Source organism: Poecilia latipinna, unplaced genomic scaffold, assembly GCF_001443285.1.
Source record: "Poecilia latipinna isolate Pla-1442-1.1 unplaced genomic scaffold, P_latipinna-1.0 Scaffold1202, whole genome shotgun sequence".
NCBI classification, from domain to species: domain Eukaryota; kingdom Metazoa; phylum Chordata; class Actinopteri; order Cyprinodontiformes; family Poeciliidae; genus Poecilia; species Poecilia latipinna.
Window position 1 is genome coordinate 293,367 of NW_015113818.1, and position 22,854 is coordinate 316,220.

Genomic DNA, 22,854 nt, shown 5'->3' on the forward strand with positions numbered 1-22,854 from the left:
ATTAGTGTATTTAAGTGCAGATTTATTAACAATAAGTTTGTTATTCATTACATTTATGTCTGTGTTTAAAAAATAAACATTTTAAGTTGTTTTACTGTATCAGATCGATATCAGACGATGCTAAGCCTCAGATATCGGTATTGGAAGGTGAAAAAGTGGATCATTCCTTCATTCCCTTGATTCATGCAAATAGGATGAACAAACTCTTGACATAAACCTTCTAAGGAGCTGAGAAGCCTAATTTCTTTCTAGTCTTTTCCTGTCTCTTCTCTCACTTCAGGGAACTTAGAAACAGAAATCCAAATAGTTTTTAGGGCAGTTTAAAGCTGTAGTGGCTTTCCTCCACATTCTGCGGCTGTGGGGAATGTTGTTGTCAACAAAACTGATTCTGCCTCCTGTACAGTCAATGCAACGTTTTCCCTCCTCATAGATTTCTGGAGATTTTGTGAGTTGATCAACTTTTATTCTCTCATTCTGCAGCTTCCTTTGGAGGTGTTGGACGTCTACCCCCCTCTGAGAAGCAACCCGCCCCTCTCCCCTGGAGGTCATGTCGTCAGCGTGGATGAAGATGATGTTGACTTTGACACAGGAGGTGAGAGGCATACTGTTTTTGGATCTGTTTTTCTCTACTGGCTAACATCATGCTAAGAATAGCATGGGAAAAATAAGTAGGGAGTTATAGGTGTGGGCTTTCTCTTTCTAAAATAAAAATATTTTTAGTTTGGTAAATTAGATCCAAAATCCTCATAGAAATTGAATGACTAGTGATTAGATTATAAAAAGATAATCCACCAAAGATTTGGCCTTATCAAGCATGACAAGTCGTTCATTACGTTGTATGCTTAAAACTGCAACTTATAAGATTTTGTAGCTAACTTCTGATTTTCTTTGTGTTGCTAATTTCAAATGTAACTAATTGCTGTTTTTTCTTTATGAATTATAATACAGTAGCAGTAAGAATTGCCCAGTCTTCATGCTGTAAGCTCTCATTAATTATTTATATTAGGAGCAAGATTTTACAGCGATTAAATTAGCTAGAAAATCTAGCTAAAATTATTTTAGCTGAGATGCTGCTATTCTCTTTTTAAAGGTGCAGTATGTCACTTTTGCATAAAAAATCTTTTTTTTTTTTTTTTTACATATTTGTTAAAACTGTCACCATGTCACAACGGTTTAATATGAGACAAATAGTCTGTGAAAATCTCCTCCATCTCTTCCGTAAGCTACTATTGCCGTCTAAAGAAATGCTGCGCTCCCAACGAAAAACAACCAATCACAGCAATATTTTTACAACAAATATGTAAAAATATTGATTTTTATTTTATGGAAAATAGTTAAATTCATCTATTCTTCCCACAGTAACAACTTCCTCACTGAAGAGTGTTCGTGTTAGCAAGACTTGGTAGCAAAAACTCATATCATTCCAGTTGATTTCTCTGTAGATTTTTAATAGTTGTGTAAAAATCATTGGTTTCTAAACAGTTTTATTTTACATTGACAAAAAAAATTAAATTTCTATAGAAATTGGATACCAATTTACACTTTTATAACTAAAATCTTTTTTTTTTTCTTTTTGTTAGCCAGAGACTAGAAAAATATAATCTGCATTTTCAGCTTCTTTTGGGAAAGAAAAGAAACTAAATTTGGATTCAATAAGCCATCAGTTAGCCGAATTCCTTATATATCTCATGAAATTTATCTCTGTAGCGCCATGTGTTGCAGATTCCTGGTATTTCATCAGAACAAACCCAGAGAAGCTTTCAACAATGAGGCTCCATGAGGAGTGTGTGTTGCCTGGGAAGCAATCCCACAGTGAACCAGATGACTTTTGTTGTGAAATGATGCTAAACAAATAGCTGAATTAACCGAGTTTCAGATCTTTCCCCCATTGAAAATGGGAGTCGCATTACTGCAGTAATAGACTGCAGCCCTGCAGCAGCTCTGATCCTGTTGCTGCTCAATAAGTGCAGCTAAGAGGGAAAGTGATTTAACACAACCAGAAACACATGTCTCTTAAAAATGTTTTCTTTATATATCCTTTTTTGTTGTTACTGTTTGTTAGATTCGTCTATGTTTATTTATTTACACTTACTCTACTTATACTTTAAATATATATTCAAATCAAATTTAAAAATAAGAGTTGAATACATATGCACACCACACTTTTCAGATTTTTTTATTATTATTATAAAACCGGTTTAAAACCATTTATATTTTCCTCTCCAGTCATACTTAAACACTACTTTGTGTTGGTTTAACTCTTAAAATTCCCTCTAAATCTGTTAAAAGTTTATTTTTGTGTTCAGCAGTGACAGTATGTATCAAATATGAGCCAATATGGAGGAACAGTGAGAAGCAGGAGGGTAACTCTACCCCTGCTTTCTGCGGCGGAGCTGCTCTGCAGCTAGCAGTACAATACAGCCGTTGTGCAGCGCGACTCCTGGTGTGTGTGTGTGTGTGTGTGTGTGTGTGCGCGTGTGTGTTTGTGTGTGTGTGTTCAGCACTCCCTCCCTTGCTACTGCTCTCCAAGGATTTAGTCATAAACAGAAAATGTTTTCAGTCAACCTGGTTACATAAGGTTTAACGAGTCTGTGTGGGTCGAAACTCATGAAGTCACTTAGCTTCAACGAGAGAATAATTCAGGATCTTCTCAGAAAAGATTTTACCTTAAATTACAAGAAAACTGAGTTTTTTGTTTCTTTCTGTTGTTCTTATTGTAGATATTTTAGATATATTTTATCTGAGGAAATAAGAAAACCAACCAGAAGTCATAAGATGAGACAAAACAGAGAAAAAAAAAAACACTAAACTAAAGGTTTTTCTGCATATATTGTAACTTTACAAGATAAAGTTCCAGAGAATTAAATATTACTTTTAAAAGTTTTTGCAAATAAAATTCTAAAAAGTAAGAACTGTATATTTGTCATCCCTCCTGTGTCAATCTTTGCACATTTAGAGATTTTCTCAATTTTTCTTTACAAAACTGCTTCTGATTAGTGAATGGAGAGATTGAGAATCACTTTTTAGTCATAAACTCCCAGCTGGATTTAATCTGGACTTTTACTAGGCCGTTCTAACACGTAGATTTGTTTTTCTGACTGTTTTGTCTTAAAATCAACTCACATGTTTGCCAGGAAGAAAATAAAAACAGGGACACACCCGCTCCGCCAATAAACACCCCTAAAAAAATAACATTAAGAATTTAAAAATGATCATTTTTCTAAGCTTTTAAAGGTTTAAAGTTTGATTTCTCCTGCACCACAGCAGGTGTGCGTGCGCTGTTACAAAGAAAGAAAAGAAAGGAAAACAGTCACTTGGAAGTACTAAGTAAAGTTTGTCACTTTTAGTTTTACCCGACTTTTGGAAACTTCCAACATGGCTTCCAAGAAACCTGTTTACTCCATTTTTTAATGCAGGTTGCTACATTTTCCTTGTTTCCAGATAACTTACAAACATTTTGGTTCACTTCTTGTATTGAAAAATTGAAACCTCAGATTGTTTAGCCTTTCCAAGCTCTTGTGATTGATTTGGGGATAAAACTGAGCTGTGAAGGTTAGATTGTTTGTCTCGTTGGTGATCTGAACCGTTTAATTGTGTCGCTAAGCGAAGCAGAAAACGGTTTTTGCAACACGTGTCCTCACGAGCAGAAAGCTGTGGGAGGTGGGACTGCAGCAGCTGGTTTCTGTCCAAGAAGCGCTTCGACATATGTTTGTGTATGTCTACATATTTCCCCAGATCCCATCCACACATCCTGCCTGGATTTCCATGCATGAATACCAGCTATGTCCAATTTGTTTTCCTCCAATTCTGTCTTTTAAGCCAGAGCAATTATAAATGTCGTAATCAAGATAACAAATATGACGCTAAAGCTAACATAGACACGACTGCACTGTCGCATTTAGCAATACAGCAGAAAATACAGAAACATGAAAATTAACCATAATGTCACATCAGAGGTAATGAAAAGATGAATGGAGTTAAATATAGGACAAACCTAGAAAATATGAAGCATATTCATGTGTTGCAAGGTTTCGGTGCATCCTTAAAAAGCCTGAAAAACTTGTTTCTGAAATTAAGGCCTTAAAACTAGAAAATATGTAAGCTGGACTTAATCAGAGTTCTTAAATTTTGTAACGGGATCTCTATTTAGACTGCTACATTCTGCTGGGACTTTTCATTTTGAGTCGTGTGAGTTCAGTGACTCGAGGCAGTTGAGGCTACTGCTAATAGCTGCTAACATACCCTTGCTAGCTGGCTTTTTTTGCCACTGGCTCATTTCTGTTGCCAACCTGTACAATGCCACAATCATTCAGAAAAAAAAATATTCACACTGCTACTGTATAAAGTATAAAACTTTCTTTTGTACATTTCTGTCACGATTCGGGTCTCGAATTTAACGTATAATGGCCTGAAAAAGTCTTAAATTTGAGTTTGTGTTTGCAGATTTTCTCCATTCGATCTGTCTGAGCTCCAAATGTTTTCCTTCCACTTTACAACAAAACACAAAATCAAAATGAAATTCACTGAAGTTTGGGGTTTTAACAAGCAGAGTATGGTACTATAACTCTCTTTTTCTTACTCAGTGATCCAGTACACTACAGAGAACAAGGAAACATGCGCCAGGTTAGTGAAAACTATCTTTGGCTTGCTTTCAGTAGCTTTATGACTAAATATATTGATCTATCTTGTGGTTTAGGTTCCAGCAGCAATGTTCCCAGAATGCATTCTGCTCAGATTACCCCACAGGATTTTGCTGCCACTGCCAACCGGGCTTCTACGGAAATGGCCGCCATTGTCTGCCAGACGGTAAGACGGTACATTTTAAACACAGTTCAGTTCCCAACACTGGTCCATTTAAAGGCCACTAGTACCATTAAAACCCTTAAAAGAAGCACAAAAATGGTCCACAAGGAGACTTTTTTGTATGTTTGACGTCGTCCTGCTCTCCAGGCGCTCCTCAGCGTGTCAGCGGTAAAGTGAGTGGCACGGTGACGGTGGGTTCGACTCCGGTTGAGCTGAACAACATCGACCTTCACGCCTACATCGTGGTTGCAGATGGAAGAGCTTACACAGCCATTAGTGAGGTAGACGACTCGAAACGTAACCTTTAACCTCCAGAGACACAGTCACAACAAAATATTAAACCGAAAAAAATAAAACTACATTTTACAAATAAATAATATTAATTTAGTGAATTAGAAAGTCTCCACAGACAACTAATTGCTATAAATAATTCACCTTTAGTAGCTTGTTGTTAGTCTAATCTATAGTTATAGTTGCTACGGTAAGCAGTCATTCATTTTATTGGAAGTAGAGGCGACATCATATAAAACAAAATAATTATAAAGTTGTAGCTTTTAACTTGTCATGTTATTGATTAGCACAATTAGCAGCTTACGTTTCTGTCATGTAGGTACCAGAACCAGTGGGCTGGGCCATGATGTCGGTGTCACCAGTCGGAGAGCTTTTCGGTTGGTTGTTTGCTCTGGAGCTGCCCAATGGCCAAGCGGGATTTAAAATCACAGGTGATCTTGTTTTTGTCCATTTCCTTGGACGACTCCAGCCACACATGCAGATTGTTCTGTGGCGAGGACATTTTGTGCCTCGCTGACTCGTCGCCCAGCCAGATGCATTTTCTCCAGAGATGCGATGCGATATGAAGAGTCTACCTCCTCCGTTTAATAGGAAACAGCTGCATGCGTGTTTGTTTTGGAGAGCACATTTTTTCCCCCCTTGTAGACAAGAGCAGCACCAGTAAAGCAGTGTAAAAAAGCAAACCTGACAGTGATTGATTTGTTGATGTTTTGTTACCAGGTGCAGAGTTCAGTCGTCATGCTGAGGTGGTGTTTAGCCCCGGCAACCAGCGCCTGTCCATCACGCAAACTGGCCGCGGCCTTGACGAACACAACCACCTCACTGTGGATACTGTCATTAGTGGCAATGTTCCCTTCGTTCCACCTGGAGCTGAAGTTACTGTGAAGCCCTTCAAGGAGACCTACCAGTACTACCCGTTTGGTAAACATTATATTACATCAGACGGTCAATTTAAACCATTTTAAAGCTACAGTATGTCACATATTTGTCAAAATTATCATTATGTTCTGCCTCTTCCCAGTACTAACCACTCAGTTAGAAACAACCAATCAGAGCCAGGAGGCGGGTTTCAGCGCTATCAATCACTCTCAACACAACACAACATAGCCTGCTAACAATGCTAAGAGTAGTTAGCATAGCCACTGGTGAGGGTTTTCCAACTTTTTCTGCTATTAGCACATTTAGCATTGTACACGAGGTTGATTGACAGCGTTAAGACCCGCCTCCTGGCTCTGATTGGTTGTTCTTTGTTCAGTAGCTCAAGGAGGAAGATTATCCGAATAGCAGATTATTGTTTTTGTTTTCTCGTCCTGCAGTCACCACCTCCAGCTCTGTCAGGGAGTTTTCCGTCGGTTTGCCTGAAAAGGTTTCAGAGTCGTACACGTTCCACCTGAAGCAGAACATCACATACCGCGACTGTCGCCACGGAAACCGGGCTGCCACCCCGGAGACGCTGCAGATCAACATGGAGAGGGTGTTTGTGATGTACGTCAAGGAGGAGCGGATTCTGAGATACGCCATCACCAACAAGATCAGCCCGGTCGGAGGTTAGCATCCTAAACCTCCCGCCTCATAGTCCAGTTGATAATCTGTTAATTTTCGAGATGCAAGCAGGACTCGAATGCAGAGAGGTCAACAGAAGCTAAGCTAGATGTTTTAACGAGTAAAAATCCTTTAAAAAATGCTTATGTAGTAGATTTTGACATGAGTTGAGCTCTGAATTGGATTATTTTTAAGATGTACTGTTTGATAATAGCAGTAGTGAACACACTTCTGCTAATGTGCTAATTTTTTTTTTTTGCGCTAACCGTTTTGCTAGCTTTGAAAACGGTTAGCGCACTCAGCATCACCTAAATTCGTTTTTCCACATAAAATCTACAGCAATAATTTACTTGGCAATTCTCTAAACTTTATCAGTAGTTACTGAATATCGATGGAACAAATATTAATAATCCTAGTAATCTGAAATAATATATGTGGGTAAAATGTGAATGTTAAATGAGAAACATATTGCTAAGTTATTATAGTAACTGAAATAACAAAGTGAATACACAGACTGATGTTTTCAAGCCTTTATTTCTGTAAATTAGGATGATTTTCCACTGACAGCTAATAAAAATACATTTAGGATAATTAAACATTCCAATAAAAAAATAATAATACAGAAATTAAAGTTTAATGACAAATATTTTCAAATTTTACCATTAGAGCCTCATCAGAACTTAATGAGTGGAACAGATTGTCTGAGTTTTTAATTCTTTCAAGGTTTCCAAGTTGGCTTTTAGCACTAAACCATGAAAAACATAAACAGCAGAGAGAAAAGGCTGACACACATGGAAGCAGTTAGCACACTGATTATAGTTTCAGTTCTGGATCTTAACTGGACTGTGACCCAGATTACCCTGTGCCATAAAAGATTCACCTAGTAATGACAGTTTAGACGCATAAATAAAACTCAATACTTTAACCCGGGTTCAGAGTTAAGGTACAACTGTTAGTGTTTATGTTAAATGGTTCATGTTCCGAGTAGAATCACTTTCAGTGTTGCTTTAATTGCAGTTTGTGTCACAGTTGACATTTATTTTGCATCATCCATATAATTGCAGTCATGCTTTGGGTGTTTGCTAACACTTTGAGCTAAAGTGACTGGAACGGAGATGTGTGCCAACAGGAGCCGTGTGTGAATCCATATAACTTGTGTATTTTGATTGGAAGTGTTTGGTTTTGTGGTTTCAAGGCTAAAATATCATGATTGAAGTGTTTGTTTTTAGGTCATTTTGCTCTTTTTACCACAGATCAACAGACTTAATCCAACAGATTATCTAATTCTATTAATATTTGTTTCAGTATTTTATTAGATTAATGACTGAAAAGTTTAAAACTCCTTCAGGATAGTTGTTTTAAACCCAAAAGTATCTACACCCCTTGATTTGTGTCATATTTTTTCAGATTCCTCCAGGGTTTACCTATTATAAGCCTGGCGGGCCGCCAGGCTTTACTTGTGCCCCACCAGGCTTAGCATTGCTTATTTTTTAGGTTCTCTTTTTAATGTTTGCTTTTTACAACACTTTATAGTTGGTGTTCAGGAATTAATCTTCCAATCTTTTAATAACATAATTATCAAGTGATATTTTCAAATTTCATGTCAACTTTCAATATTTTCTAACTCAAAAACATGGCGGATCGCTGGATGAACGACTGCCCTAGCGCCCAACCACCGGGGAAAGACTAATACGCCATTTTCTTTTGGTTTTGCCAGAGTCTCAGCTATATTTAGGTCAGGACTTTCAGGGGTTAACCCAATCAGTTTATAAAAAACATAATTGAAGATGGAGGCTGCTCAAAAGATGAAGTGGAAAAGACAGAGTTTGCGGCAGAAAGCCAGAGAAAGCCTGCTTTTTCTGCCCAGTGTTTGGACGCAGACCAAGTTTCTTTCACCGGAACGTCGGCGCCCTGATTAAAAAGTCAAAGATGACACACGCTCATGCTAATACACTGAACACAGCTGGAAGAGCTTGCTGGGATCTGAGGCTCCATAAACACGGGCTAAGTGATGTGTGTGTGGACAGAAAGCTTTTTTTGTGTGTGTTAATTCCACTTTCTGGGAAATAATATCTCAGCCAATGACAGATTTTGTTGAAGAGGGGGGTTGCTGGGCAGAATAGCTGCCCTGTGAGGTCATGAGAATCAGGGATTGCAGACATGCTTAAGGCACTGAAGTGATAAGACAACCACACAACTACTTAACTGTATATATTCGCCTTTAGGAGGCTTTAAAAACATCACATTCTACATTTCCTGTAATGGAGTCACTGGTGGATTATTGTCCTGATGTAAAACCAAAATGGTCGTCTTCAGCCTACGGCTATAAAAGTATGGATGGAGATTTTTTTAATGAATTTCTAGTTGCAAGCACAATTCCTGGTTAAAGTTGTGTTGGTCCTGATAAAAATACATCTTTTTCTTCCACATTACAGTGATGCACTGATTGGTGTTGGTGTATCACATCAAATCTAATCAAAATACAAAGAAGGTTGGGTTATAAAGTAGCAAAACAACTGTACAGGTTGTCCACATCCTTAAAAGGTCTTAAATTTGTGCATCTAAAATTAAGACTCATTTTTTAATTTATGAATTTTTTCTTCTTTTAGAGTAAGTTGGCTTTAAATTCATTAATAAAAGTCTAGAGTTAGTTAATCTTGTAATTTTTTTCTCGCAGTACTTTTCTGTCAGGTAAAAGTTTGAGTTGTGCTACCGGTAGCTAGCTGCTAACATAACCTAGCTAGCTAGCTAGCTAGCTTTTCTGCCTTTATCATGTTTCCAGTTGCCTAAACGACATTTGTATTCACCATTGGATCACTTTTGCTAACTCATATGAGGCTAGACGCATTCTGGGTTGTCTGTAGAGCAAGGGTGTCCAAAGTGTGCTACAGGGGCCATTTATGGCCCTTGGAATGAGTTTGTGTGGCCCCTGACTGCAGATAAAAAATGGTTCAAATTTGGTCCTCTGGCATATGGAGCTGATGCAGGTGAGATGAACACTTTTTACATTTATTTTTGAGATTTCCATCCTGTGGTTTTTTTTTTCTCAGAAACCCATTGGGCTACACATAACAAAGGTTTTAAAAGAACATTCTGGTTATTCCCACTGAAAATGAACCAAAAACAATTTGTAGACCAAAAAAATACAAAACAATTGTCTCAAAAAGTTTAAAAAATTGTAATCATTGAGGCAAATTTCAGACTAATGTTGGTTTGCGTAAAAAAATGGAACTTGTTCAGTTTATTGTTATGCAGGTGACGGTGAAAGAATTCACAATAGGATGATTTTTGCATTATTTAATAGAAAGAAAAGGCTAATTTTGACACCTGAGGATTTTAGCTTCATCACCTTCCTCAAATAATAAAAAAAAGTGAATTTGGAAACAAAAAAATCACCCCATTTTTATTTCCAAAAGATGATTTAGGCAAAATTAGTCAGTTTTTTTAGGGAGGTGACAACATGTGATGTACTGTAAATGTCTGTCTTGAATTTCATTAAAAGGCCTTAAAAAGTCTTGAATTTGAGTTGGGACCTGCAGGAGAAACCCTGCTCTGTGTGCTAACAGTTAGCCATAACGTTTTAAAAACCGGCTCTCTCTTGTTCAGTCCGTGCTTTTGTGTTTGCTTGAGAGGAAGAGGAACCACGTAAAAAGCAACAGGTGGGAAGCTGCAGCCATCACTTTGATGGTGTGCAGTGCATGTGTGGGATGTGTGTGTTCCTCACCCCTCTGTCCTGCTCGCCTTCCTTCTCTCCCTGTCTCTAATTATCCGTCAGGCATTTTTCTCCCATCCATGTGGAGCGCTGCCTCTCATCTGCCCTCCTTCCTGGCCACATTGCACTTTGAAGAGTCTTTCTCTCCCTCTCTGATAATGAGCCAAAATTGTTCTCTGGCCCGGGGAGATGAAGGCAAGCTGTGCGTTTAGTTTATGCTGTTTATGGTAGAAAAAACCTCTGATGGTTGCTAAATCTCTTACACGTCATTAAGAACAGACATTACTATTTCTTCCTGGTTTTATGTTAAATGACCTCTCTGTGTAATATGCAACATCCTTTAAAATGTCATGTTTTCATGGGACACCACACTCATGTTGGACCAGTTTTGAGGCTCAGAAGAGCAGCATGACTTCTCGTCCTGCAGAATCTGAACCGCGTCTCTAATTCTTAGCACATTTAGACATCTTCTGACATTCTTTTCTAATAATTTCCCAGAGTTTTTTGTTCTGCCAGATTCTCTGGAAATCCGTCTGAGGTTTTTTTTATTTTATTTTTATTTGCTTTCGAAATTATTCATCTGAACCAGACGGCGGTATGAGGAAACACCACAAAGCCCTTCTCCTGTTTGTATGTCGTCTCCTCTCTAATGTCTGGGACATGTGCGCCTAACCTCATCCACATGTTTTATTTGTATTGGGAACTTGAGGGGAGTCCCCTCTTTGGAGGAAACCATCGCAAGGGAATTTAGCTGGAACTTTTTACATGTTTCCATGGATATGATTTTCTGTAATCATCAAAATATTAACAGTAAATGTCCCAGATTGCAGTTGATCTAATGACTCGAGGTGTTATTTCTAAACGCCAGAATATGTACTTTCAACTAAACATACTATATGAAGTTGTAATATTTGAGTTAGAGGAACAAAGCAGCACCTACGTTGTATTACAAAATGAAATAATTTCAAAATAAAAGCAGGATATTACAAAGAGCTAACTTCACAAGTCGGGTTTATCTTTAGGAAAGCACCTGAAGGTGCCACCATCACGCTAACTATAAGGCTAGTTGTGTACTGATCATAAACCTTAGTTCTGCTCATGCTAAATTGCTATAACATCCCAGTAATTAGCTGAAGCTAATGCTAAATTGCTAATTATATCTGTCTTTATAAGATTACAATATTGAGCATTTATGACGTGTAACATCAATGAAAGAGAACATGAGAGGAAACTGAACTGCTACGTAAACAGCCTTCAAAATAAGAGCATGAATATACACATCTAACTACCTGAAACACTCTTAACTGTTGATAACCAAAACTTCAACAGAGATATTGAACGTTATTCAATCAAAAGTTTAAAAAACAACAAAAAACAGTTTAAAAAACACTAAATTAGTTAAAACAGCTAATTTACTTGACTGTTTCCTAAGCAAGCCTTAAAATGTGTCCAGAAAAATTAATTTAGTAGTAACTAAATGTGCTCAAAAGTTAGCAAAAACACCAACACGCCAACTAAAACAATTAGCTTCACTATTGGCGCATTAGCAGATTAGCGGACGTGTACCCCCCCTACCATCATAATGTTCAGGGTGTCTCTGACGTGATCATGTTTTTGTGTAAAATGTGTGAATCAAACCCAGGACAAAACTAAATAACCTTGTGTTCTCCAAAAGCAACATGAAAAGTCCGATTAGTACAGGAGTCTAATCCAGTCTCTTTATCTAATCTCATCCAAGCTGCATTAAACTGAAATCAGTGTTTTGCTGTGACCTTTGCTGACTTGGTTCTCTTGTATTTGGCATGTTGCAACAGATTCATCGGAGGTTGAACTGCTGAACCCCTGCTATGCCGGGAACCATGACTGCGACACCACAGCACAGTGTATCCCACTGGAGGGCCAAGCTTTCCGGTGCCAGTGTGCTACTGGCTATAGAGGAGATGGACAGAACTGTTACGGTAACTTCAGTCTTTCCACTCAAACATGGAGACTCATACTGATTGTGTTTGATTTTTGTTCTTATGGAGATGAAGGACGGATATTTTCTTGATATACAATTCGAAAATACTTTGTCAGTTATTGTAGATTTCCATGACTGAGCTTGTTCTGTGTAAATAACTCCCTGTCTCGCTCCCTAAAGACTCTTTTATTCTCGTTTTGCAGTTCCTTTAGTCACTGGTGATGCAGGGTTTGTTATTAGGGGAAGGTCTCGGTGTTCTGGTGGAGATGGTTTCATCCATAAACAAGTTTATATAGTCAGTCACACACTTAGTCATGAAATTGATGTTATCTCTATGCGGCTGGCAAAGAGCAATCCGATCTGTGGCCTCAGAATAACCTTCAGCTTCCTGTAGCCACTTTCTCACAGCCATTTTATTTACAGATACAAAAGGAAAAACAAGTGATTTTTCCCAGAATACGTCTTGGTTTGGTGTTATTTGTGCAAAACAAATCCAATCTCTTGTTTTCTCTGTTGAAGCGGAGTACTAATTACGCGTCTGTGGGATCTAAATGTACCTGGCTGAAAGTTCAAGGCAAAACTCCTGTGCTTCTTCAGCAGCTGTCAGTCTAGTGTTGAGGGCTCAGGTACAGTGTGGATGACTGGAACCAGCAGTTTTCTCCTCCTCTCTCTTTCCCCTGTAAAAAGCGACATGTAAGGCTTTGAGCTGGTGAGCGGTTTGTCATCAGGTCAGCAGGTGGTGTCTGTTTCCTGCTGACAGCACCGAGAAGGCCCCGCGGTTCCCATGGCCAGACCTCAGTGTCTCACAGATCAGCTGGTGCAGAATAATGCATTTACTGCCAAGAATTCAGGTATCAGCCGGTGCAGCAAGGAGGGAGTTACAGGTTATAGGAACAGTAAACAGTAATTACTCCTTTATTGTGCCACATGTGGCTTGGTGTTGGTTTTAGACGGGGCAGTCCTGGTTTACAGAGTGTCTGACGTTCCCTCCCTGCCTTTGATGCAGACATCGATGAGTGTGCAGAGGGTTTGAACTCGTGTGGCGATTACTCCCAGTGCCTGAACCTTCCCGGGACGCACCGCTGCCAGTGCCAGAGCGGCTTTGAACTGAGCTACGAAAGCCGGACGTGTGTTGGTAAGACAGACGGAAATACTATATACTTGGCCTATTTTCCACAAGTATTTATTTATCTTGAACNTTATCACATATTTTCTCATTTTCTCATTAACAGGCAGAACAAAAATGAAATATACATCACCTGTTTTAACTCAGGAAGAGTTCAGAAACCAATATTTGGTGGAATAACCAGGAGGTTTTCAATCTGGTTCAGTGGTTTCTTAATTTTTTTCAGAGCTGTATTTATATTTTTCACTCTGAAACATTGTGGTGGCACTATCATGCTGTGGGATTTTTATTTCTTTATTTATTTTTGTATTTATTTGGCAGGGAAACAGGTGAAAATAGATCCCAACTGGATCTATGTGACACATAATTATGAAGTGAAACTAAAATGTCTTTAAAATATAAATCTGAAAAGTGTGGCATGCATTTACTTTCCTGCTGCAAGTCTTTTATGTTATATCTGTGGTGGCTAATCTTAGAAACACTAGTTTCTAAGACTTTGACTGGACCATTCTGACTTATCCAAAGAATCAGATTGTAATTTATTGTCCTGCTAAAAGGCAAATCTACCCCTTATTCAAATCTCCCGTAGCATCCAGTAGATTTTCTTCCATAATTTTAGCATTAAAGCCAAAATATTTTAAATGTAATGTGTCTTAACTATAGTAGCAACCAATATAGTTTCTCTATTTTGAGTTCTTTTTCTGCACTTTCTGGACTTTGGAAGTATTCCTGAAGTCCAGCTGCAAACGCTAGACTTACATTAAGAAGGAAGGAGGGATGACTAATGAGAGGACAGGTCTAGTGTGAGGAGGACAGGCTGAAGGGAAACAGCAAAGTGGAAGATAAACTGAGTAATGGGAGGTTTTTTTGGCTATGAAATGCACTGTGGACCAACATCCTTTATGTTTGTCACATTTAGATGAACTTCCAGTGAACCGTCTTCTTCACAACTCAAAACGTTCACGATTAAATTATCATTTATACATTTGCGGATTTACATGGCTACGTTTCTGTTGTTTACATTTATTACCAGTAATAAGTTAACGTTTTTTCCTCTTTTGCCTCATCATAATACCCTTTTATACTTTCATTATTACCTGTGCTTGTTTGGTTTATTTTACTTTATTGTCTGTTATGTGAACATGTTTCAGAGGGAGTAAACGTAAATATATATATATTTAAAAAACCCTCATATTTCTTTCTGAAAAGTTACTTGTAAGTTAGTTTTATCTTACTTCAAATGTATTAAGATTTACACTTTGAAGTTGACCAAAAATACTTGGTAAGATTTTGTGTTTTTGTGGTGTATATGTCACTGCATTAGACCTAAACCATTAGGAGTAAACTTATGAAACAGTGAACACAATTTCACTTTATTTGGGTGAGAAAATAGCAACACTAAATTAAGAACGTGCAGCAATAGCACTGATGGGACAGTTTTTAGTTTATAACATTTATTTTTAAATGACTTTATTTTGAAAAGCTGTTAACTGGGTTCACTCCGACTGCAGGTATGACACTGACTACACTTATGTACTGCACATAGCCACACTTCAGGGTTTGCCCCAGTGTTTTATAAGCCTGGCAGCCCACCAGACTTTACTTGCCACCAGGCTTAGCTTTGCTTATTTATTTAAGTCTTTTTAAAATGTTTGCATTTTTTGAGATTTTATTGTTGGTGTCCAGGTGTTAATCTTCCAATCTTTCAATAACATAATTATCAAGTGATATTTAAAAATTTCCTGTCAACTTTAAACATTTTTTAACACAAAAACATGCTGGATGAATGGCTTGTTTTCTGGAGGAAACCTTACCCTTGAAGAAATCAGGCTACCTCTTTAAGTGAATTAAACCAAATTAGGTGTGGTTAGCTATCCAGACGGAAGTTTTATCTGTCTTTGTTTTTCAGACATAGATGAGTGCAGCTCGTCTCCATGCCACATCAGTGCCCGATGTGTCAACGCCCAGGGCTCCTTCCAGTGTCAGTGCCTGCCTGGGTTTCACGGCGACGGTTTCCTCTGCTCCCCTCAGGCAGGTTGGTGCAACAGTTACCCTCTCAGCTCCTGATTACGTTTCTTTTGTTTGTTTTTGTTGATTTCTTCTCTGAAATGTCAACACAGTCCACCTGAGGAGCCAGTGTGAGGAGCACAGAGACAGTTTACAGAGTGGAGGACAGCCGAGTGTTGGAGCCTACATCCCTCAGTGTGATTCTGATGGGCAGTACCGACCGCGCCAGGTGGGCTTTTTACACATTTACCTTTGGATGATCGCTAATATTTATATCAGATGATGAGGTGGACTTAGAAAATGGCTGACTTTGTCTCTGGTGACTCGTTTCTGAATTCATCTAACCAAATGATCCCTGTTTAAAAGCCCAGTTACAACAAAATTTAGTTTCCTGGCATTTAAAAAGCTTAAAATATAACACATCAACCAGAGCTGGGGAGTAATTGCATTTACTCACATTTAGCTGGGTACTTTTTACTTTACTTGAGTGATCTTATAATGAAGTATTTCTACTCTTACTTGAGTAAAATATCAGAGTTTTCTACCCACTGAATGAAAACCAAACATGTTTTAACTAAAAAAATCACCAAACAAAGACACACACCTGCAGTTTTTGTTAAAGTTTTTAATGCCTGATTTTTTTTATTTTTTTTGTTACTTACATGAATTATTGTCTGTTTAGTCCAAAAAATACCAAATGTTCAACTTAACTTTATATCTTGGTCCAACTGATGATGTAATCTTTAAATATTAAATGATAATTTGATCTGTTACTCGGCACTTTTTAGCAAGTACGTTTTGACTCTTACCTGAATAATTTCTTGGACGGCTACTTTTTACTTTTACTTGAATACAATTTTTGGGTACTTTATCCACCTCTGACAATACATTTCTTTTGAATAGGACTTTGCTTCAAAATCCTGTTGATTGTGTTCTTTTTTTCTGCCACAGTTTTTCCTTACACTCAACTTTCTACTGCTTACATCACTCAGTGGACCGCTGTTGAGCTATGACCGTTTTTTTTTTACACTTTTGTTATAAGTAAATTATAAGTGAACTAGAACTTCTTTCCCAATTTTAAGTAATTATTTACTTAAATAACCTAAGATATCTTACTGAAAAGTTACTTGTAAGTTAATTTTGTCTTATATTTGGACTAGAAAGGAGACCAAAATTGTTGGTGAGATTTTATGTTTTTCACTATAATAAGCTCTGTAATGAGAGTTTTCTTATTGAATTAAGATTCTGACATAAACACACTTTTTGATGATGAAATCTGAGTAACCTCATTACTAAATGATTATTAAACGGTTCTGTGCAGTGTCATGGTTTTACAGGATATTGTTGGTGTGTGGACAGTAGAGGACAGGAAAAACCAGGAACCAGGACTCCACCCGGTACCGCACCTCCAGCCTGTGATTCTTTAGGTAAAACCTGACTGACCTGGAGGAGCTTTTGAAATAATAAAAAAAAAATCCTCTGGGTGTGTTAATCTTAGATTTTGTTTGTTTTTACATCAACAGATAAACCAGAGCGTCCAAAGACTCAGTGTGAGCGCCACAGAGACCGAGTCCAGACCAGCAGTGCAGATGGATTCCCTGTGGCTGGAGCCTACGTACCTCAGTGTGACGAAAATGGACAGTACCGGCAACTGCAGGTCAGCAGATAACGAGCGATAAGCAGGTTGATCTCTTAAGTTTAAATAATATAGTTTTACAGGTTGAAGAGTTCAAAACTAACTAGAGGATGCTTAAACATTTGTTTTTTCCAAATTTGGAGATTATCATAAGTCAAAAGAAAATTAGACAAAAAAACGTAACATTTCTAGAAAGTATCTTAAAGTGGCAGTCTTATATAAGCTCAGCTCCTTCAGACTAGCCAGCAGCAATTAGCAAACACCTGGTAGAACTGCACATCTCATTATAGGAGCTACTTCTCAGAGCAACGCTGGTAAAAACGCTGCTTAAATGATTAATGTAGGAGCCATGTTGTGATGACTTAATGAAGGCAGAGTTTTAAAGAGACAGAGGCACAATTTCAAGCTGCTAAACTGCAAAGTCCAATTTATTTTGAGTAATATAATAACTGAAGGTAACATAGTTACTTGATTGTGCTGTAAAATGGCACTATATACTTAGAAAACACATAGTATTGGCCTTTAAACTCAACCCTCGGAGAGAAAAGATGTGTGTCCAGTAAATGATGTTTGGACTCAAAAGAAAAACATTACAACAACTACCCGTGCAGGTGATTAAAGCATTTTTTAAGTGAAGGAATCCTGCCTTTGTTATGGTTCTAATGTGTTTGAAATTAGCTGTGAATCTAAAATAATAAAATCAACACTGTTTTGTCCTGATTGAGCTCAATTCTTTCGTATAAAAAAAGACAAATATCATCTGCATAATGATGCCTCTTTTTCTAGTGCCACAGCTCTACCGGATACTGTTGGTGTGTGGACAGCCAGGGAGAAGAACGCCCAGGAACCCGAACCCCGCCTGGTACGCCCCCCACAGACTGCGACAAACCGGGTGAGTGACACAAACCTTCCCATGACCCCAGCGTTCGCCGGCGTGAGCAGGTGCATCGTGTCACGTCTTTTTTAAGCTTTCTTGTTAACCGGTGACCTGTGAACCTACTAATTCCTCGAATCGCAGGCAACTCAGACAGCTTGTTTATGTGAGCTTGTGAGTTGTATGCTGCTGAGGTCACGGGGTCGTAGGCTTGGAATCTCTGGAAAAACAGGTGGGTGGTAAAAACCAAGTTTCCCCAAAGCGAAGGTAAAACTTAACGAATGAAGAGAGTCTGAGTGGTTTTCTGTTTGGCTTCAAAGCCCCTGAGTGGATATTTATGGGTTAATAAATGTAATAAGTGCTATGTTCTGGAAAAGTAATGGATGCCCTGAGGCAGGGGAGTCCAAACTGTGGAGCGTGGGCCATTCGTGGTCCTGGGATGGATTTTTTGTGGCCCCCAACTGCAATTTAAGACCCGTCTAGAACCGATATAATTTTCTGATCTTTGTAAAATCCTGACTTTTTCTTAAAATCATCCTTTATTTATTTTATTAAAACATTTTGAACGATCCTGTTCCCATAACTGAGGATAAATTTGTTAACCGAGCTCAACATCAGATTGAAAACTAATCTTCTTCCTTTTAATGCTGCAAAATCCTTTTTCTGTTTGGCTATATGATGAAAAACATCCATTTCCCACAAAAAAACAAGAGCAAGATTTTGGTGTAATTTTTTATTTTCTTGACCTGCCAATGCTTTTACCTGAACAATTTTGGCCCATGTGACAAAAAGAAAACTGAATTCTTACATATTATGTCAATTTCATAAATTATTTGAAGGTTCCCATCATGTTTGGTTTTGTAAACTCAACTTTTTAACTTAGAGCGTCCAAGGACTCAGTGTGAGCACCACAGAGACAGCGTCCAGAACACCGGTCCACTTGGACCTCCTGTAGTTGGAACCTACATACCTGAGTGTGATGAAAACGGACTCTATGTACCAAAGCAGGTCAGGATCCATTGAGATTGCTCCACTGTTAGCATTTATTTCTGTTCTATTCCAACAATAAAGTGTTTATTTACTGGTTCCAGTGCCATGATCTTTCGGGATATTGTTGGTGTGTGGACAGCAGCGGACAGGAGAGAAGCGGAACCAGAACTGGACCTGGTTCACCCAGTATAGACTGCAGAATAAGTGAGACTGGAAGTGTTAATTTAATTTTAAATCAACGCACATTTCAACCAGAAAAGTTATTATTTACAACTGATTTAGGTTTTGAAGTGTGTAGATGTTTAGTTTCATCATTTATAAAACATTAGATTTGATTCTCCTTATGTTTAACAACTCTGAATAAAGTCTTATTTCTGTGTATTTAGGTGAGTTGTGGTGCTTTCTAGTTTGTTATTGTTGCATTGCTGCAAGGCAAGCTGAAAAATTGTCCCAGATTATTGCGATAAATGATAATATTGTTGTTTTGAGACCAATTTCAAGTATTGTAATGGTAATGGCATAAACTTTAAAATCTGATAAAAATTGAACACTGGAACTGGAAAACATTTTAAATATCCCAAATAAATAAACAAAACAAGAAATAAAATGAATTATGAAGTCTCTGTCAACAAAATTGTCTTTCAAAACACCAACCTGAAGACTTTGGTCATCAAGTCTTTGCAGTTTCATGCAAATGAAAATTTTTAAGCTCGTTTAATTTGATTTATTGCTTATTACAACACAACGTTTTTTGTTTTACTTGTGAGTAAAATGTTGCACTGCAGATTTTTTGAGCATTTGCATCATTTAATATCCAGAGATACTTAAGATTCCAAATAAACCGTGTAAATGTTTGTCCTGTTCATCCAGTAGACCACATACAGACTCCAAAGACTCACTGCCAGCGCCACAGAGACAGCGTCCAGACCACCGGTCCAGATGGACTTCCTGTTGTTGGAGCCTACGTACCTCAGTGTGATGAAATTGGATCCTATCTACCACAGCAGGTTGGACCTCCTTACTTTGCCTTTATATTGATAAATTTAGCTCTAAATTACCATTGAATACGTCTATATGGTGTGTTTTACTGGTTCCAGTGCCATGGTTCTACTGGATATTGCTGGTGTGTGGACAGTAGGGGACAGGAGAGAGCCGGAACCAGGACTGGACCTGGTTCACCCAGCGTAGACTGCACATCAGGTGAGACTATCTACTGGTGACCCATCCATTCTTATTTTATCGCTACTGTTTGCTGGTTTCTGGAAGTGAGTTGGGATGTGGGAAGTTTCCTGAAATGTCAATGTTCTGATGTTTGGTGAACATTTACCTTAAGCCATTGCCACCATTCTAGTTTGCCACTGGCGTTTTTCTTGGGCAGAAGAAGGTTTTTGCCCCCTTTCTTTGGTTCATACCCTTGTTGACCAAACTCTGCGCTGGTGACAACACAATTATGTCCAAACCACGTCTGCTGTGGTCTGCTAAACATCTCAGGTTAATTGATGATGTAAATGTTTGTCCTGTTCGTCAAAACAGAGGAACTAGAGCGTCCAAAGACTCTCTGTGAGCGCCACAGAGACAGCATCCAGACCAGCTCAGACGGATTTCCTCCTCCTGGATCCTACGCAGCTCAGTGTGATGAAAACGGACTCTATTATCCAAAGCAGGTCAGGATCTACTGAACGTTTCTGCTTTAAGACTGAATTATCACTGTTTTACATGTGTTTACTGTTTCCAGTGTGATATTTCCCTTGGACAATGTTGGTGTGTGGACAATAGGGGACAGGAGAGAGCCGGAACCAGGACTGGACCTGGTTCACCCAGGGTAGAATGCAGAAGAGGTGAGAGTCCAAATATTGAGTTCACAGGAAAACTGGGATATCTAACATAACACACTGCAAAAACACAAAATCTTACCAAGTATTTTTGGTCTAGTTTTAGTGCAAATACCTCAATTCACTTGAAATAAGATAAAACTAACTAAAAAGTAACATTTCACCAAAATAATAGCTTGTTTTAAGTGAATAATTCCTTAATACCAATGAAAAATTACTAGTTTCTTTGCCAGATTATTTAATTTATGGGAAAATGTATTTTATAATCTACAATAGTCATTTCTTCTGGACCTTTAAACAGTTTATACAGAGACTAACTGATCATTTGAACTGCTAATTTGGAAACTTAATTATTTTTACAGCTGTGGAGTTTGATTGTGGGAACATCCTGAGTCATTAAGTTTTTGTGGATAATGGTGCTTTAAAAAGTTATGCAATCTGTGACTCACATTACCCAGATGAACCAGAGCGTCCAAAGACTCACTGTGAGCACCACAGAGACAGCGTCCTGTCCTCCAGACCAGATGGACTTCCTCTAGTTGGAGCCTACGTACCTCGGTGTGATGAAAATGGACTCTATGTACCAAAGCAGGTTAGACTTCCTTACTTTGCCTTTATATTCATTTATTTAACTCTAAATTACCATTGAATACTTATATAAGGTGTGTTTTACTGGTTCCAGTGCCATTTTACTACTGGATATTGCTGGTGTGTGGACAGTAGTGGACAGGAGAGAGCCGGAACCAGGATTGGACCTGGTTCACCCAGGGTAGAATGCAGAACAGGTAAGTCTCTGTTGTTTCATCTAAATAACACCTGGTATATTTATCATGATGAAGATTAGTCTCTGCTCGGACTCTGCTTGCTTTTGAAAACGCCTTTTGGCACCGTCGCCTGGCAACCTCTCAGCCAATAGAATGAAAGTGTTGTACTGGGTGTGTTTGTTTCCTTCTAGCGGATGTGCCTGTGTGGCTACTATCGATTGTAGCAACCTGCGCCATCCACTGGATGTAAGGAGTTGGATGGGTGAACAAACTGCTGCCTTAGATCAGTAGCTGTTAGTGATCAGTAGCTGTTAGCGACCAGTAGCTGTTAGCGATCAGTAGCTGTTAGCGATCAGTAGCTGTTAGCGATCAGTAGCACACAGCTGGCAGATGTTTAGTGTAACACGGAGCAGAAAGCTGAGGTCTTTGTTTTTGTCCAGCATAATTTGGCCTAATGAGGCCCATTTGTCCTGTGACTTTGCTTGACAGTTGGCAAAATTTGACTGCAAATAAAACATATCCAGTATCACCAGAACATCTCCGCTTTGTTGTAATCTGTCCAAAGAAGCTTTTCAGACCATCTCTTCTGCCAACGTCTTGTATGTTTCCTAATAAACTGTTTAAATGTGTCGTATTCTCTCTCAGAGCGTCCAAAGACTCACTGTGAGCATCACAGAGACAGCGTCCAGACCACCGGTCCAGATGGACTTCCTCTACTTGGAGTCTACGTACCACAATGTGATGAAAATGGACTTTATGTATCGCAGCAGGTTAGACGGACTTCACTGATCTTTTCTGTGACCTTTCACCTAATTTTAAGTTTATTAGAGATTCACTGAGCAGAATATTTGTGTTAGATTTCGGTTTTCTTAGGAGAAAAGGCAACATCAGCCCAAGAGTAAACAAGCTGTTGCTGTGAAACAAACAAAACTCTTATAGAGTTTGTATTTAAATTGTGTTTTATGTGTTATATTAGCACAATTAGCCCAGCTAGCATTAGTGAACTATAGTTGAACTATACTATTTACCTTGTAGCATTTGATTCCTGTGTGTTTACCAATCTGAGAAATGTTGGATTTCACTGGTAACAATTTCATAGTGTTTTTCCACTGTTTACCCTTCATTTGAGACTATCTATACCGACTTAACATTTCTTCGCTGTTCCAGTGCCATGGTTCTACTGGATACTGCTGGTGTGTGGACGATAGAGGACAAGAGCTCCCAGAAACCAGGACTGCACCTGGTGCACGTCGTGTAGACTGCAGCAGAACAGGTACGGTTTCAGATTTACCATAACATTTCATGTGTGTGTTCCTC

At 38.5% G+C, this 22,854-nt stretch overlaps 1 protein-coding gene across 8 annotated transcripts in view; it reads left to right on the forward strand.

Moving 5' to 3' along the window:
- Positions 1-22,854, forward strand: part of nid2a (nidogen 2a (osteonidogen)) — a 47,532-nt gene that overhangs the window by 12,276 nt on the left and 12,402 nt on the right. For 3 of the 8 annotated variants that reach the window (XM_015053794.1, XM_015053796.1, XM_015053797.1), the window contains exons 8-31: positions 481-592; positions 4,584-4,623; positions 4,697-4,806; positions 4,951-5,084; positions 5,414-5,525; positions 5,815-6,015; positions 6,411-6,641; positions 12,163-12,306; positions 13,315-13,443; positions 15,344-15,469; positions 15,555-15,670; positions 16,763-16,868; positions 16,965-17,098; positions 17,864-17,969; positions 18,835-18,959; positions 19,043-19,145; positions 19,812-19,948; positions 20,039-20,141; positions 20,475-20,605; positions 20,677-20,779; positions 21,232-21,365; positions 21,456-21,558; positions 22,183-22,307; positions 22,705-22,810. In XM_015053794.1, coding sequence (XP_014909280.1) covers positions 481-592; positions 4,584-4,623; positions 4,697-4,806; positions 4,951-5,084; positions 5,414-5,525; positions 5,815-6,015; positions 6,411-6,641; positions 12,163-12,306; positions 13,315-13,443; positions 15,344-15,469; positions 15,555-15,670; positions 16,763-16,868; positions 16,965-17,098; positions 17,864-17,969; positions 18,835-18,959; positions 19,043-19,145; positions 19,812-19,948; positions 20,039-20,141; positions 20,475-20,605; positions 20,677-20,779; positions 21,232-21,365; positions 21,456-21,558; positions 22,183-22,307; positions 22,705-22,810 — 2,971 coding nt within the window. The remainder of the gene's footprint in view (positions 1-480; positions 593-4,583; positions 4,624-4,696; positions 4,807-4,950; positions 5,085-5,413; positions 5,526-5,814; positions 6,016-6,410; positions 6,642-12,162; positions 12,307-13,314; positions 13,444-15,343; positions 15,470-15,554; positions 15,671-16,762; positions 16,869-16,964; positions 17,099-17,863; positions 17,970-18,834; positions 18,960-19,042; positions 19,146-19,811; positions 19,949-20,038; positions 20,142-20,474; positions 20,606-20,676; positions 20,780-21,231; positions 21,366-21,455; positions 21,559-22,182; positions 22,308-22,704; positions 22,811-22,854) is intronic. The other 5 variants (XM_015053798.1, XM_015053795.1, XM_015053799.1 and 2 more) reach the window with 5 other exon arrangements.